General features: G+C 41.4%; 1 protein-coding gene across 3 annotated transcripts in view; it reads left to right on the top strand.

The window, feature by feature from the left end:
* The window catches only part of tm7sf3 (transmembrane 7 superfamily member 3), a 58,104-nt gene that overhangs the window by 1,296 nt on the left and 41,519 nt on the right, over window positions 1–15,289 (top strand). For 2 of the 3 annotated variants that reach the window (XM_041216056.1, XM_041216054.1), the window contains exon 1: window positions 1,723–2,050. Coding sequence is in view for 2 of the 3 variants with exons in the window: in XM_041216054.1 (XP_041071988.1) it covers window positions 1,966–2,050 (85 nt within the window). In the remaining variant the exon portion in view is untranslated. Of the gene's footprint in view, window positions 1–212; window positions 346–1,722; window positions 2,051–15,289 lie in introns of those variants that run through there. The other variant, XM_041216055.1, reaches the window with a different exon arrangement.

The following is a 15,289-nucleotide window of genomic DNA, read 5'->3' as shown; positions in this document are numbered from 1 at the left end:
CTTTATCCCAAAGTTTATTCCACACATTGATCATTCTCTGCGAAGATGGGTTTCTTCATTTCAGTTGCAAATTTGCCTTTTACCGGTTTGAGGTAGTCTCATCTAGTTCCATTCCCACAGTTTGATGTAAAAGTAACATTTTGGATTAATCGTTTTATTCTCTTAACGATCTTATATCTCTATAACAGCATCTCTTATATTCCCTTTTCCAGGCTAAGAAGATCATTTCTCCAGTCGTTCAGCATTAACTCTGACTTTTGACAGTGAGGTTCATCTCTGCCCTGCATCAAGCATTTGAATGCCTGCATTACTTTTTGATGGATAGAGTCAGGAGCAGTATTCAAGGTGCAGTCTGACCAGGACGTTTTAATATTACCTCCTCCAACTTACATTCTACTGTTTTGGTTACATAGTTAAACAAAGAAAGAACTTGCATTTATATAACACCTTCCACATTCTCAGTGCATCCCAAAGCACTTTACAGACAGTGAAAGTACTTTTGAAAAGCAGCCACTATTGTAATGTAGCAAATACAACAACCAATTTATACACAGCAAGATCTCACAAACAACAATAAAGTAAATGACCAGATCATCTGTCTTTTAGGGGATGATTGACGTCCCTGCTCTTCTTCAAAATAGTCCCATGGAATCTTTCAAGTCTATGTAAGAGGGCAGGCCTGGGCCATGGTTCAATGTCTCATGTAAAACTTGGTACCTCTGGCAGTGCAGCACTCCCAAGGTACTGCACTGAGATTGTCAGCCTGAATTATGTGTTCAAATCTCTGGAGTCAGTCTTGAACTCACGATCTGATTGAGAGGTGAGAGTGCTACCCACAACTTACAGGGAAATGGTGTTAGAGCAGACAGCTCCAATTAAGGAGGTGAAGTCCACGTAAACACGAGGGGCTGAATAGCCTCTTTTTGTGCAGTAATTTCCTGGAAGAGTTAGTTAATATTTTAAATATTAAGATGTAAAGATAAAATAAACTAAAGGTACAGATTGCTTCAGATTAGAAGTTAATTATGGGTTATGAGTGGATGGAAAGTATACTGAGGAATTTTGAAGAGTAAATGGGAAATCGGGCACAAAAAACAAAATATTGCTGAAGCTGGAAATCTAAAATAAAAACAGAAAGTGCTGGAAAAAGTCAGCAGCATCTGTGGAGACAGAAACAGAGTTCATGTTCTGGGTCCATTATGACTTCTGAATCCACAGATGCTGCCAAACCTGCTGAGATTTTCCAGCACTTTCTGTTTTTATTATGAAAAATATGACATTTAATTTGCAGCCAACCAACCAACGTTATAAAAAGTACACTACAAGGAGATTAGAGATGAGGAGATTGATGGATGTGAGTGGTTAAAGCTGTTGATTAAACTTAGGCAGAAGTTGGTTAAACTTATTCCAGATAGGACTAGTAAATTAGATGACTGTTATATTTGATTACATTGTATTACACCGATTAAGGGAAACAGTGGATCCTTAAACAGAAAGATCCCCTTTATAGAGTGACACAACTGATAAACTTTGGTGAGGTCATAACAATCTGTATTTATAGAGTTCCTTTAATGTAGGAGTCCCAAAGCGCTTTTCAGGGGCCTTATAGAGTGTGGTTCCCTTGGTCTGCGTGGAGCTGGTTAAAGTTAGTCCCGCTGCGTCGGGCTGTGAAGGGTTAATCCAGCTGGGGCTGTTATATGAGTTCACATCACGAGTAGTAAGTGTAATCAGTAGAAGGTACGGTGCCGGATATTAAGGCGCTGTTACGGTTCTGCCTGGAGAAGCAATGAATCAGTTTGGAATCTAGGTTAAGAACAAAGTTTCAGCAGGTTTTGGGAGTGTCTGTGTTTTACTTAGACGTGGGAGGAGAATTGAAATCACGCAGCAGCTGCTTGAAGCCGGGGAGAACAGTACAGCATGAACCGGTAACCCCAAGACAGATAGACAGACAGAGACCGTCGCGATATGTCCTTCCTCCGGGTGAAGTGTGCGGGATTGGCTGCTCCCCTCCTGCTCCTACTATCCATGTCCCTCACCCAGTCCCCACCAGGTGAGTCTTCACATTCACCCCGCTAGGTTCATCCAATTGGGGTTTATTCTCTGGGTTAGAAACGGCTGCTTTTTTTTTAAAGCTGTCACTGAATATGGATAAAGATGAACTCGTGAAATCGTTACTTTTTATCTTAAGTTATTACATTGTTCAAAGTGACAAAGAAACTAACTTCACAGTCCTTAACCTTGTCTCTATCCATTATTTCTACTTTTATATTCATCATTAAACCCAGCAAAGAATTCAAGAATAGCTTCTAGAGTGGAACTTGTTAGCAAAGAGTGGTTGTGGTGAATAGTTACTCTTGTCTGTAACCCATAGATCATGTAATTATAGAGTTATTGTTAGGCTTGGCAAAGGAGCTTGAATATTAGAAATGCTTTGTATCTACTATTCTAACCTAGTTAAGATGAACTCAAGGTCTGGTAATTAAATATATAATGCTAAAGGCACAGCAAGCGCAGAGAGACTGGGGCTTATGCACGTTGTTAAAGGTGACAGGGCAGGTTATAAAGTGGACCCTGGGTTTCATGGAATGCTAGAGTGCAAAAGCAAGGAAGTTATGATGAAACTTTGTTAAAAAACAGTTTTATTCTCAACTGGAGCATTGTGCCCAGTTTTGGGCACCACACAAGGATGGGTGTGAAAGCTTTAGACAGAATACAAGAAAAATTTCACAAAAAATGGTTCTGGAATGAGGAGCTTCAGTTATGAGGCTAGATTGAAAAGGTTGGGGTTCTCCTTGCAGAAGGTTGAGAGGAGATTTGATAGAGGTGCTCAAAATCATGAGGGGGGGTCTAGACAGTAGATAGAGAGAAACTGTTCCCATTGGTGGAAGGATCGAGAACCAGAGGACATCGATTTGAGATTGGCAAAAGAACCAAAAGTGTCATGAAGGAAAACTTTTTTGCAGGAAGTGGTTAGGATCTAGAATGCACTCCCTGATGCTGTGATGGAGGCAGATTCAATTGTGGCTTTCAAAAGAATTGGATAATCTGAAGGTAGAAAATTTAGAGCTTTGGGGAGAAGGGTAAGAAGGGGACTTGAAGGGATGAATGGCCTCCTGTGCTGGTAACCATTGTGGTTCTAACTGGGTTAACAAATGTCTCAAAGTGCAGATAACACCAATCATATTCTTGTACTACTGAATGAGAAGGAAATATAGTATCAAAAATGTAACTTGCTGTGTGTATTTTGTGTTGGACTAAGTCAGAAGGTTGCAAGTCCAAGTATTGCAAGCAGGCTCTTTTAGCTGACACTTGAGAGGGTTATTAAGGGATTTCTACGATGCTATGACATTTTTTTTGGGGGGAGGGGGAGCGGAGATATTAAGTCAAGGACCCATCTGCCTGTGTTGTGGACACAAATGGTCCTTGGGAACCAGTTGATTAGCTGGTGGTTTGTCCTGACCAATAACCCTTTTCCACTTCATGTTTATCTAATTTCCCCTTAAATGCACCTACTATATGAACCACTCCTGTGGTAGTGAGTTCCACTCTCTGCATAAAGATGTTTTCCTGAATTCCCTACTGGATTGATTAGTGACTGTCTGTCTTGTATTTACGGCTCCTAGTTCTGCTCTCTCCCACCAGCAGAAGCATTCTCTGTCCATCTATCCTATTAGAGTTGATTTTTTTTTCCAGGCAACTTTTTTGTGGAAACATTTAACTTTATTTGCAAGACAGTAGCAGCGACTACACATGTGCATCAAACTCTATAACTAAAGAAGAACTCTCCTGTACTGTTAACACCGTGGTTTACACAGATCATGTGACCTTACAACACGGGGTTACTTTTAAAGCTACAGTCCTACATTTCCCAAATTATAATTACAACACCTATCAAACTTTCATAATCCTGAAAGCCTCTTATTTGGGGGAGATTCACTAGAAATCCATAAGACATAGGAGCAGAAGTAGGCCATTCAGCCCAACGAGTCTGCTCTGCCATTCAACGAGACCATGGCTGATCTGATAATCCTCAACTCCACTGTCCTGCCTTTTCCCCATAACCCTTGATTCCCTTAATGATTAAAAACCTGTCTTTCTCAGCCTTGAATATACTTAACAACACAGCCTCTACAGCCCTCTGTGGTAAAGAATTCCACAGATTGACTACAAGGATTTGAAAACCAGGACAGGAATTTTAATCAAGATGGTTTCCAGCCGAGTGACAATGTAGATCAGTGAGCGCAGGGGTGATAGGGGAACAGGACTAGTGCAAATTGGGACACTGGCAGCAGAGTTTTGGATGACTTCAAGTTTATGGATTGTAGAATGTACCAGCCAGAAGTGTTGGAATAGTTGGGTCAAGGAATAATGAAGGCATGAACGGGGATTTCAACAGTAGATGAGCTGAAATGGGTGATTTTACAAATGTGGAAACAGCCTGTTTTAGTGATGGCATAGATGAGACCAGAAGTTCATATTTGGATCAGTTGTGACACCAAGGTTGCAAATAGACTGACTTAACTTGACTGCTGGGGGAAGGATGGAGTCAATAGCTCAGGGGAGGTGATGGCGAAGTGGTATTGTCACCGGACTCGTAATCCAGGGAGTCAGGGTAATGCTTCCGGGGACCCAGGTTTGCATCCTGACATGGCAGATAGTGGAATTTTGAATTCAATAAAAATCAGGAATTAAAGGTCTAATGATCATGTAAAAACCCATCTGGTTCACTAATGCACTTTTTTTTGGGGAAGTAAATCTGGCGTCTGGAGGAGTCGAGAGAGGTGGTGGTGAAGCTGGGTGTTAAATAGGAAGAAAGTGGCCTTCGGGAAACTTATCAAGCTCATGATTTGAGTATTATCAATGACTTGAAATCTAAAATTGGGAAGAGAGGGTTAAATACACCCACTAACATTGTTGAATGATAGGAGGCTGTAGACTCTGCTTAACATCAATAAAGCTTATGAAACCATAGTCTGAACAGCAAAATATTAGTGGAATGGAATTGTGATCAAAAATGTTCAGTGCTGTGGTATAAATCCTTGAGTACCTTGTAGATGTCTGGCTGTTGGAACACCAGGGAGACATTTGAGAACTGGAAGTAGAAAAGCTCAAAGTTGTTTTCCCAATGTCACTTTGGGCTGAACTTTGGAACAACTGGAGAAGTTTGTGCTTTTGGCTTTGAAATGAGGCATTTAAAGATGATAGTTCAAAACTGGGGGTTGGGTTAAGAAAGTAAATTGAATGTAGGACAAAGGAGGCACAGTTTCGAGCTAAAAACATAATTTCCTGACGTCAGTCCTATACTTATGTAGTGGCCAATATGTGTGATACGTTAGAGGCAAAAGTCTAGAATTGTTCAAACAACTGGGGACTTTAGAATCATTGGATAAAGTAACATAAGCCAATTCCTCATCTGGATACAGGTAAAAACTCCAACCTGGATGGCATGTGCCAACAGTTTGCAGGGTGAATCCTAGAACACTCAGTTCACTGAAGGTGGGTGTTGTTGACAAGCTAAGGAGAGTGGGATAGTTTCTGATTTCTCTAGATGGGATGGGAGGAGCAGTTGGATGTATTGTATGAACTTGTACATCTTGGAGTCATTAGAGCCCAGGAGGCCATTTGGTTCATCAAGTCTATGCCAGCACTATGTAGAACAGTCCAGTTCCTGTTCCCTGCTCTGTCACCATAGCTCTGCAAGTTAATATCCCTTATGTCCAATTTCCTTTTGAAATAACTTTCTCCATTTCCACCACCCTCAGCAGTGTGTTCCAGGTCATTGGCACTGTTTTTAAATTTAAAACAAGTTTGTTCTTGCACCTCTTGCCCAATCTTAAATCTGTCCCTTACTCCTTGCACCATTAGCTAATAGGGTCAGGTGCTTATCTAAATCTGTCATAATCTTGTACAGCTCTATCATATCTCTCCTCAATCTCCGTTGCCCCACGAAGGAGAATCCCAGCTTCTCCAAGCTAACTTTGTAGCCAAAATCCCACGTCCCTGGAACCTTCTGGTAAATCTCCATTACACCCTCAAGGAGACCCCCCCCCCCCCCAACCACCTTGCATCCTTCCTAAAAGTGTGGTGACCAGAACTGGACACAATGCTACCTGGCTTCTACTTCCCCCTGGCTTAATGCTTTCTTCCTGGTAAAGCTATTCTCATGCAATGGGCGTTGCTGGCATTTTTTGCCCACCTAATGATTCAGGCCTCCACATCAGCACTGTCCTGAAAATGTTGGCCAGTTGTTTGGAACAGAATTGAAAGTATGTTTAATATAACGTGAGACATGGTGAGTTCCATTGAAACTGGATTAGCATCTTTGGCTCAAACCTGGCCTTGGGCTGATTTGGGTTAGAAGTTTCTAGTTATAATAAATGGGTGTAACGAAGGATTCTTTAATCCAGGTCCTTGGGTTTGAAGACCATGTGGAAAACCGGCCATAATTTTATATGTAGGCTTGCCTCACAGCTTGACTTGAGTGTACAGTGCAGTATTGAGGGAATGTTATGTCATTGGATGTATTCTTTATGTGAGATAACAAACAAAGACCCTGTCTCTTTTCAGTGAACATGAATCATGAATTTTATGGCACAGAGGCCATTTGGCCTATTGTCTCCCCCAGCCTTGAGAGCTATTCAATTGGTTCTGCTTCTTCCCACATCTTCCTTTTGGGATAAATACTCTTTTTTACCTTTTGAAGGACACTATTAAATCTGCTTCCACAGTGCCTTGAAGCAGCACATTCCAGATCACAACTTGCGATTTCCCAATTGAAAATAAATGCAAGATTCTTCTGGAGCCAGTGCTGTTTGAAGAGCCCAGATGGATGATGGTTTCTGACCTTGATTGCAAGAACAAAGTCCTCCAGATCCTGTCTAGCTCTGTTTGTGATCCCTAGAGCTGTTGCAGTGAATGGGAAAGCTGTAAGCTCCAAGGGGAAGGATTGGGCATTGTCTAAGCCCCATATGGTAAATTGATGTTATGGTACATTGTTTACTTTTTGGCCTGTTGATGTTTAGTGCAAGCATTGCAGGCAGCCAGTTTGTGGAGTTTTCACTAGCAGATTTGGGCACCTGAAGTATCACTGTTCAAATTATCAGATTTTGGGAGTAAAGTTGATGGGGTGGTGGCAGGCAATGTGACTTTAAATCTGTGCTCAGACTTACAGTTAGTGTGTCACTAATATTGCTACCTTTCACCTTGTCAAGGCCTTGGAAGTAATAGTGGATATGTATCTGAGTTCAGAGAAGTTGTTTTATTTTAATCTTTAGTCATTTACTAGCAGGATGCTTATGTGATGGATTTGAATTATGTGGAGAAGATGGGGGTTCTTATAGCTTGGAGTAGAGAAGTTGAGATTTGATAAGAGCTTTTCAAAATTATCAATGAGTTTTGCCAGAGTAAGTCAGGACAAACTATTTTTTCCCAGTGGCAGAGTTGGTGCAACCAGAGGGCAAATTTTGGGTGACTGGTGTTTATGTGGTGCTTTGTGCAGTAAAACATCCCAATGTGCTTCACAGAAGTGTTATCAAACTAAATTGGTCACTGAAGCTACATGTGACATTAGGGCAGGTGACTAATAGATTTGTCAGAGGTGAGTTTTTAAAGAACAAAAGAGGAGTTTAGGGAAGGAATTCCAGATCTTAGGACCTTAGCAGCCGAAGGTGAGATGAGGGAGTACTTTTTTTAATGTGGTGGATTGTGGTGATCTAGAATTCACTGCCTGAAAGTGTGGTGGAAGCACCCCTTTAAAACTATCATTTAGTCCTTCCAAAATTTCATCACGTCACCTTTCTGTGATGGGGAGAAGCTGTTCCCACTCAAAAAACGATCAAGAATGAGAGGGCACAGATTTAAAGTGATTTGCAAAAGAAGCAAATGTGACGTGAAAAAGGTTTTTTTTTCTCTCACGGGTGGTTTGGGTCTGGAATGCACTGCCTGGAAGTGTTGTGGAGGCTGCTTCAATTGAAGCATTCAAGAAGGCATTGGATGATTAAATAGAAACAAATAATGTGCAGGGGTTGTGGGGAAAAGGCAGAGCAATGGCACTAGGTCATATTGCTCATTTGGAGAGCTGGTGCAGGCATGATGGGCCGAATGGCCTCCTGTGTTAAGATTCTGTGATTGCCTGCATTAAATTTGACCTGCTGTGTGACTGCCCATTTCATCAGTTTATTACTATTTTCTTCATTTATTTGCTACGTTTGTAAGCTTCACACCATCTGCAAACTGAGAAATCAAGCCCAAGCCTAGATCATAATCTAACCCACAAGCATGTTTCTATAAGTTCCTTGTCATGGACTGCTAATGTGGAGTCAGTCACAATTTGCATCAAAACTTGAGGGGAGGGGGTGGGGTGCGTTGGTGGATGCGCAGAAGGGTTAGCAGACACTTTGTGCATCAACAACTCCCCTCCCCCCTCCCCCAACAAACTCCAATCCCTCAAACAAATCTTAATCCATTAGAGTTCACCTTCCTCATTTTCCCCTCTTATATACTAAGTTTTTCTTCCTGCTATACTGCACTGGAAGAAGTTCAGTGTTGGTAGATCTCTTTTTGTCACCAGGGAAGAACTGAACAGGTTGGGGATCTTTCTCCGAGAAAAGACTGAAGGATAACCTGACTTAGAGGCCTATATCAAACTCTCTCATTTTTTTGAGTAGAAATAGTGAAGATGTTTCCACTTGCAGGGTAGAGAAGAGCCAGGGGTCATAAATATAAGGTGGTCACAAATCCAAAGGGGAATTTTACTCAGTGTGGGACCTTGCTATCACGGACTGGTTGAGGTGAATAGCGCAGAAGCGTTTTTAAGAAGGGGCTGAATGACACAAAGGAGTGAGAGGGAGGATGTTCATGTGAAACATCGAATTTTGCAGTACAGAAATAGGCCAACAGGTCTATGTAATGATTGTTACAATCCCTCTAGAGACAAGTAGCTTAACTTAAAAATGAATTCCCTGGTAACCTACACAAGGAATTGCATGACAAGATTTAATATTTAAGATTTTTACTGAAAATAAAATCATCAACATCAACTAAATGTTACTTAATAAGCAACTAATACACTAAACTACAAAAAAACATTTCCCATTGACTTCTTTGTACAATCTGAAACCCCACACAGCTTTTATACATAACACTGCACTTTCTGTAGGCATGAAATCTTGTGATAAAACTCTAAAGCTGCTCCTGGCTCGAACTGGATCCCTTCCCTCTGCTTCTCCAGGGTGGATCTTTTGGTGTCCTTTAAATGAGGTTCCCTTCACTTAATCATCCGTGTTTACTCAAATTGACTGTCTTTAATCTTCACACTCCTTTGCTTGAACAGAGATTTTGACCTCACCAGCCCTCTGTGTGATGGTTATCCTGAAAGCAGCCCTTAAGCTTAGAATAGCAGTACCTGTCGTACATCGTCTTCCCCAACATTCTTGGTCTGGTTGTCTCAGCTTGTGTCTGAAATCAGCAAGAATTCTCCTTTGTGTGCAGATGGTAAAACTTACTTTCAATAAATTTCAACCTGGGCACTGACCCCATGGCAACCAGGTAACATGGGCTTGTCTCCAGCAATCTTCCTCCTTGGACAAAAGGAGACAGTATAAAACACAACCATTTAATAAGGTCTTGCATTTGTATCACAATAGTGATATTGGATAAAACTGTGGCTTTACTCCAGACAAGTTCTTGCCCTTGCACTCAAACACTTTTCACATCTGAATTTTTTTTTCACATTCAGGCAAATACTGAACAAGTACTGAAATATTTTAATCTTTGAAGCGTGGTTTTTGTTCTGAGCTTTTTATTAAGGGTTGTTTTCAAATTTTGCTTTGAAACTTTTATTTGAAGCCAGCTTCTGAATTTGGGATATTCACTTCATTGACCAAGACAAGTTACAGAATCACAGGACTTTAATGGCACAGAAGGAGGCCATTCGGCCCATTGTGTCTGCAGCAGTTCTCCAAGTGAGCATTATGACCTAGTGCCATTGCCCTGCCTTTTCCCTGTGACCCTGCACGTTGTTTCTATTCAAATAATCATCTAATGTCCTCTTGAATGCTTCGATTGAACCTGCCTCCACCACACTTCCAGGCAGTGCATTCCAGACCTGAACCACTCGCTGTGTGAAAAAGTTTTTTTCTCACGTCACATTTGCTTCTTTTGCAAATCACTTTAAATCTGTGCCCTCTGTTTTTGATCCCTTTACGAGTAGGAACAACTTCTCCCTATCTACTCTGTCCAGCCCCCATACGATTTTGAAAACTTCTATCAAATCTCCTCTCAGCCTCCTCCTCTCCAAGGAGAACAGTCCCAACCTCTCCAATCTATCCTCATAGCTGAAGTTTCTCATCCCTGGAACCATTCTTGTAAACCTCTCCTGCATTTTCTCCACTGTGTTCACATCCTTCCTATAACATTCTTCTCTCCACCAACATCAAGAAAAATGTGGCCAATGATGATCTTGCTGTTTGTGGGATCTCACTGCACAACTGACTGCATTTACACTGGACCTTGGTTGGATGTCTCATTCAAAAAGACAGCACCTCTGATAGCGTAGCACTCCCTCAGTTCTGTACTGGAGCACAGAACCTTAACTGACTTCAAGTCTATGGTGTGAGACATGAACCCACGACCTTCTGACCGAGGCAAGCGCGCTACCCATTACCCATAGCTGACGCTGCTGTAGGATGTTTGAATTTGGAGGCCGAGTCTGGCTCCACACTGAAGGATCCAACAACTTCTGGAGCCGTTAGGGTGCACATTCATTACTGTAAATGTAAGAAGTGCTTCACACTAATATTGACCTGGTATATAATGCAGTTCATTGTGTAGTTTTCGCAAACCACACATGATATGACTTGTGATATTTTGTCCACAGTGGATGCTCTAGATTTTGAATTTCATTCTGCGATCCTGACATCAGGGTGTTTGCTCTTGTATAAATCAATTAGATGCAGTAAAATCTGATCATGTGTAAATTTTTATCATGAGTTGTTTTTCTTAGTTTAGAATTATCTTTCGAGGGCATACCGAATTCTGCTTGAACAACATGGAATTGTTAACCTGGTGTTTGTTTCTACCTGTTTTTTATTAAAGAAAAAAATAAATTATGCCCTCCCTCCAGGACTTGACTAAGATTTTGGTTCTCTGAAGAGTCAAGAATCAACTGCCACCCCACCACAACACCCCCCCCCCCGCAACTGCCAAAAAAGTAATTTAGCTATTAGACTAAACATTAAGATTTTTAAGAATTCTATTGTCAAAAATTGATCTCCTTTTGGAGTCTGGAGGTCCAGTAAAAAAACGTCAGTCAGTTTTTCTGTGGTTTAGAAATGGCATAGAGCTAATTAACCAAATACTATGGCCTGGAAACTGGGCTAGCCATCAATCAACAGGATGTGCCACAGCAAGTTTATTGATGTGGGATAAAGAGATGGGAAAGTTTAACAACCTGGCAACATCTGCAAATGCTAGCTCACTTCCCCTATAGAAGAGTCAGAAATGCTCAAATTGGTGTTTGTAATTGCTAGCTGCATTATTTACTGACCCTCACCTCCTAGACTATTCAGAGGGGGGAAAAAAGTAGGTCTTGTATGCTAACTCTCAACAGGAGCCTTTTGAATATCTAGTTCACATTGGTGTATTCAACATTTTAGCTTTGCTTGTGTGTATGATGCATGGATAATACTCAGGCTACGAGCAACAAGATTTCTTTATGCTTTGAAAGATCAAACTAGCCGTTGGTTAAATAGATGGCCTTAACAGAGGTCTTAACACCTTCTCTTACAGAGGTGCCCGTGCAAGCTATAAAGCCATCTCCATGCCCTAATAAGAGGGTGATTTGCATTATTGCACAGGCTTCTCTCTCTCTCTCTCTCTCTCTCTCCCTCTCTCTGGGTGTTTTAGTATATTTACAGTAATTTTACTTTTTAAAGTCACTCAGCTTTGTAATAATCTGACTCCTGGGTTGAATGATTTCCTGAAGGAACCATTTGGGATTTGTTTACAAAATGTAACCAATTATGAAATAGATTTTGATTTTAAAGTTTTTAATGAACTTTTTATGTGCTTCCTCCTCCCTGTACTACTATCCTTGGGTAGCATATGGGAGTGTGGGCAGAGCCTCAAGGCAGATATGCATTTCTATAGCATCTTTCATGACCATTGAATTTCTCGAAGTGCTTTACAGCCACTGAAGTCCAGTAATGTTGACGAAAAAGCGTGTAAAGGTTTCTCCCACTTCCTTTATTTACATTGGGCAGAAGCTATTCCAGATCCTGCAATTCACACTGCCTCTGCTTGCACCTTTTTTCTGTCTTTTTCACTTGTCTCATTATCACTCCCTTTAGCACTGCAGTATGAAACCTATTGTTTTAATCTGTGCTGCCCTCCACACTTTCACAGATGCTTTCATACTCTCTCCACCTCCTCCTTTCACACAATGAAAACCTATTTCATTTCTAACATCTCCCACTTCTGATGAAAAGATCATCGACCGGAAATGTTGACTCTCTCCACAGTAACAGATGCTGTTGGATCCGATGTGTATTTCCTGTTTCTTATTTCAAAATTCCAGAATCAGGAGTGCATTCCTTTCTTTTGAACCTGTTTTGGGTGTTGGTGGATGGATTAATGCTGGCCACAATACTAGGGGAGACTTCCCCATCCTTCATAATTTTTAAAATTCATTCACGGGATGTGGGTGTCGCTGGCTGGGCCCAGCATTTAATGCCCATTCCTAGTTGCCCTTGAGAAGCTGGTGGTGAGCTGCCTTCTTGAGCCGCTGCAGCCCATGTGGTGTAGGTACACCCACAGTGTTGTTAGGGAGGGAGTTCCAGGGTTTTGACCCAGTGATGGTGAAGGAATGGGTGATATACTTCCAAGTCAGGATGGTGAGGAAATATATCACTGTCCCTTCACTGTCACGGTTACGCGATCAAAATGAGGGGACCAGCTGCAGAGGACGCTTTGTGACCTTAGTTTGAGATCCACCCTCTTTAATTGGACTGGCTTTCAATAGAATCTTTATCTTTGCTAAATTAGATCAGAAGCTGTATAATTTTGTCTGCAATTGGATTTGTTACGCTATGGATTTAATGAATATTTCGAACAACATTGCTTTTATTCAAGCTTGAGTAGAGTGTGTGGATGTTGGCGTGCTATCTCAATATTCTCTGCATTGGAAATTGAAACTCTGCATGAGAAAGTTAAAGCTTGTTTCAGCGGCTAGGAATTTTACACAAGCTAGTGCTCAAAGTCAAGTTAAGAGCCAGGTTTGAGATCTGTGCTTCACTTGTGATTGTTTCAAAAGTTGTTCCATATTATATCTGCAAGAACTTCGATTTATATAGAGCCTTTAACATAAAACTTCCCAAGATGCTTCACAGGAGCAAACCAAATATAATAATAAAGTATTGGGCCAGATGAACAAAAGCTTAGTCAGATATATTTTAAGTGTCTTAAAGGAGGAAAGTGAGGTGTAGGGATGGTATTTCAGAGCTTAGGGCTTGGCAACCGAAGGCATGGCTGTCAATGGTGGAGTGATTAAAATTGGGAATGCACAAGAGGTGCAATCAAGTTGTCTCTGTCTGTGAAAGTGTTCACTTTCTCGTGCTGGGTAGTGATTCATGCCGACTAATGTTGCACAGTTAACATGTTGGATCAATCATTTTGCAATTTGCCACGAGTTTGAAAAAGCTAGATAAGGTTGAACTTGTACCCCTTTTACAACAAGGGCTGAAGTTAGTTTGGACCACTTCAAGGAGATGGTTCTGACATAACCGAGTAATCCATAATCTGATTTGCTTCGGGGAGGTGAAAGGCTTAAGGTCCACCGTTCTGAAGGAGAAATTGTGCTGTCTTGCTCTGCCCTACACTTTAGAAGTGATTCGTGTGAGACTATTTTAAAAATCACTTCCATCTCCACTTCAGATACTCCTCCTCCTGTTTTACCACAGGTTCCAAAGCAAAAAGGAATGTCACCTTAAATATCTGCCCTCTAATTGACACCTCAGCTGGGGGAAACAGGTCTTTCCTATCTAGGCCCCTGATGGTTTTGTATACCTCAATTAGGTCGCCTCTTAGCCATCTCTGTTCTAAGGTAAACAACCACAGCCTATCCGGTCTCTCCTCAGCTGCAATTTTCAAGCCCTGGCAACATTCTTGTAAATCTCCTTTTTGTAATCTCTGATCGAGTGATTTCTCCGTTTCTCTACGTTGATGGTATCTAATATTTTCAGAAATTTTGAAATTTGCTCATGCATCTTTACTCTCTCTCTCTCCTCTCCTCCTAGTACCAGCCTGCTGAGGCTTTTTATAAAATTGATACAGTTCTAAAATTTCCAAGAATGAGATTAATCTCCTTGGTATTTTCATCCTTTCATGGGCATTGCTTGGCAAGGCCTGTTACCCATCCCTAATTGCCCTTGAGCTGAATGGCTTGCTGGGCCAGTTCAGAGGGTGGTTAAGAGTTAACCACATTGCTGTGGGCCTGGAGTCACATGTAGGCCAGACCAAAGAAAACTTATGATTTAGATGCCATTCAGCCCATCATGTCTCTGCTATTTTTAAAAAAAGTGGGGGGAAATCTAGCTGCTCGTTTTAATCCCACTGTCCTGCACCTGGTCTGTAGCCTTGCAGGTTACAGCGCTTCAGATGCAGATCCAGGTACCTCTTTTTGAATGAGTTGAGCGTTTCAGCCTCAACTACCAACTTAGGCAGTGAATTCCAGGTACCCATTAACCTCCGGGTGGTTTTTCCTCATGTCCCCTTTAATCCTTCTATCAACCACCTTAAACCTATACCCCCTGGAAATTGACCCCTCAGCTAGGGGAAAGAGATCTTCCCTGTCTACCCTAACTCAGCCCCTCATAATTTTGTACACCTCAATTGGGTTATCCCTCAGCCTCCTCTTCTGTTCTAAGGAAAGCAACCCTACCCTATCCAATATTTTGTCATAGCTACAATTTTCAAGCCCTGGCAGCATTCTTGTAAACCACCTCTGCACACACTGTAAAGCAATTATTCCCTTCTTGTAATGTGACCAGAACTGTGTACACAATTCCAGCTGTGGCCTAACCAGTGTTTTGTACAGTTTCAGAACTTCATTCCTGCTTTTTTATTTGATACTTCATCGTATGAAATGCTTGCTTTTATTACTTTACCACCTTGTCTACCTGCCTTGCCACCTTCAGGAACCTGTGGACATGCACTCCAAGGTCTCACTACTTGAATTACTCTCAATATCCTCCCATTTAATGAGTATTCCTTGCTTTGTTTGCCTGCCCCCCTC

This window comes from Carcharodon carcharias, chromosome 21 (genome assembly GCF_017639515.1).
Source record: "Carcharodon carcharias isolate sCarCar2 chromosome 21, sCarCar2.pri, whole genome shotgun sequence".
Taxonomy (NCBI): domain Eukaryota; kingdom Metazoa; phylum Chordata; class Chondrichthyes; order Lamniformes; family Lamnidae; genus Carcharodon; species Carcharodon carcharias.
The sequence above is the reverse complement of the archived record's forward strand: the minus strand, read 5'-3'. Positions and strand labels throughout refer to the sequence as shown.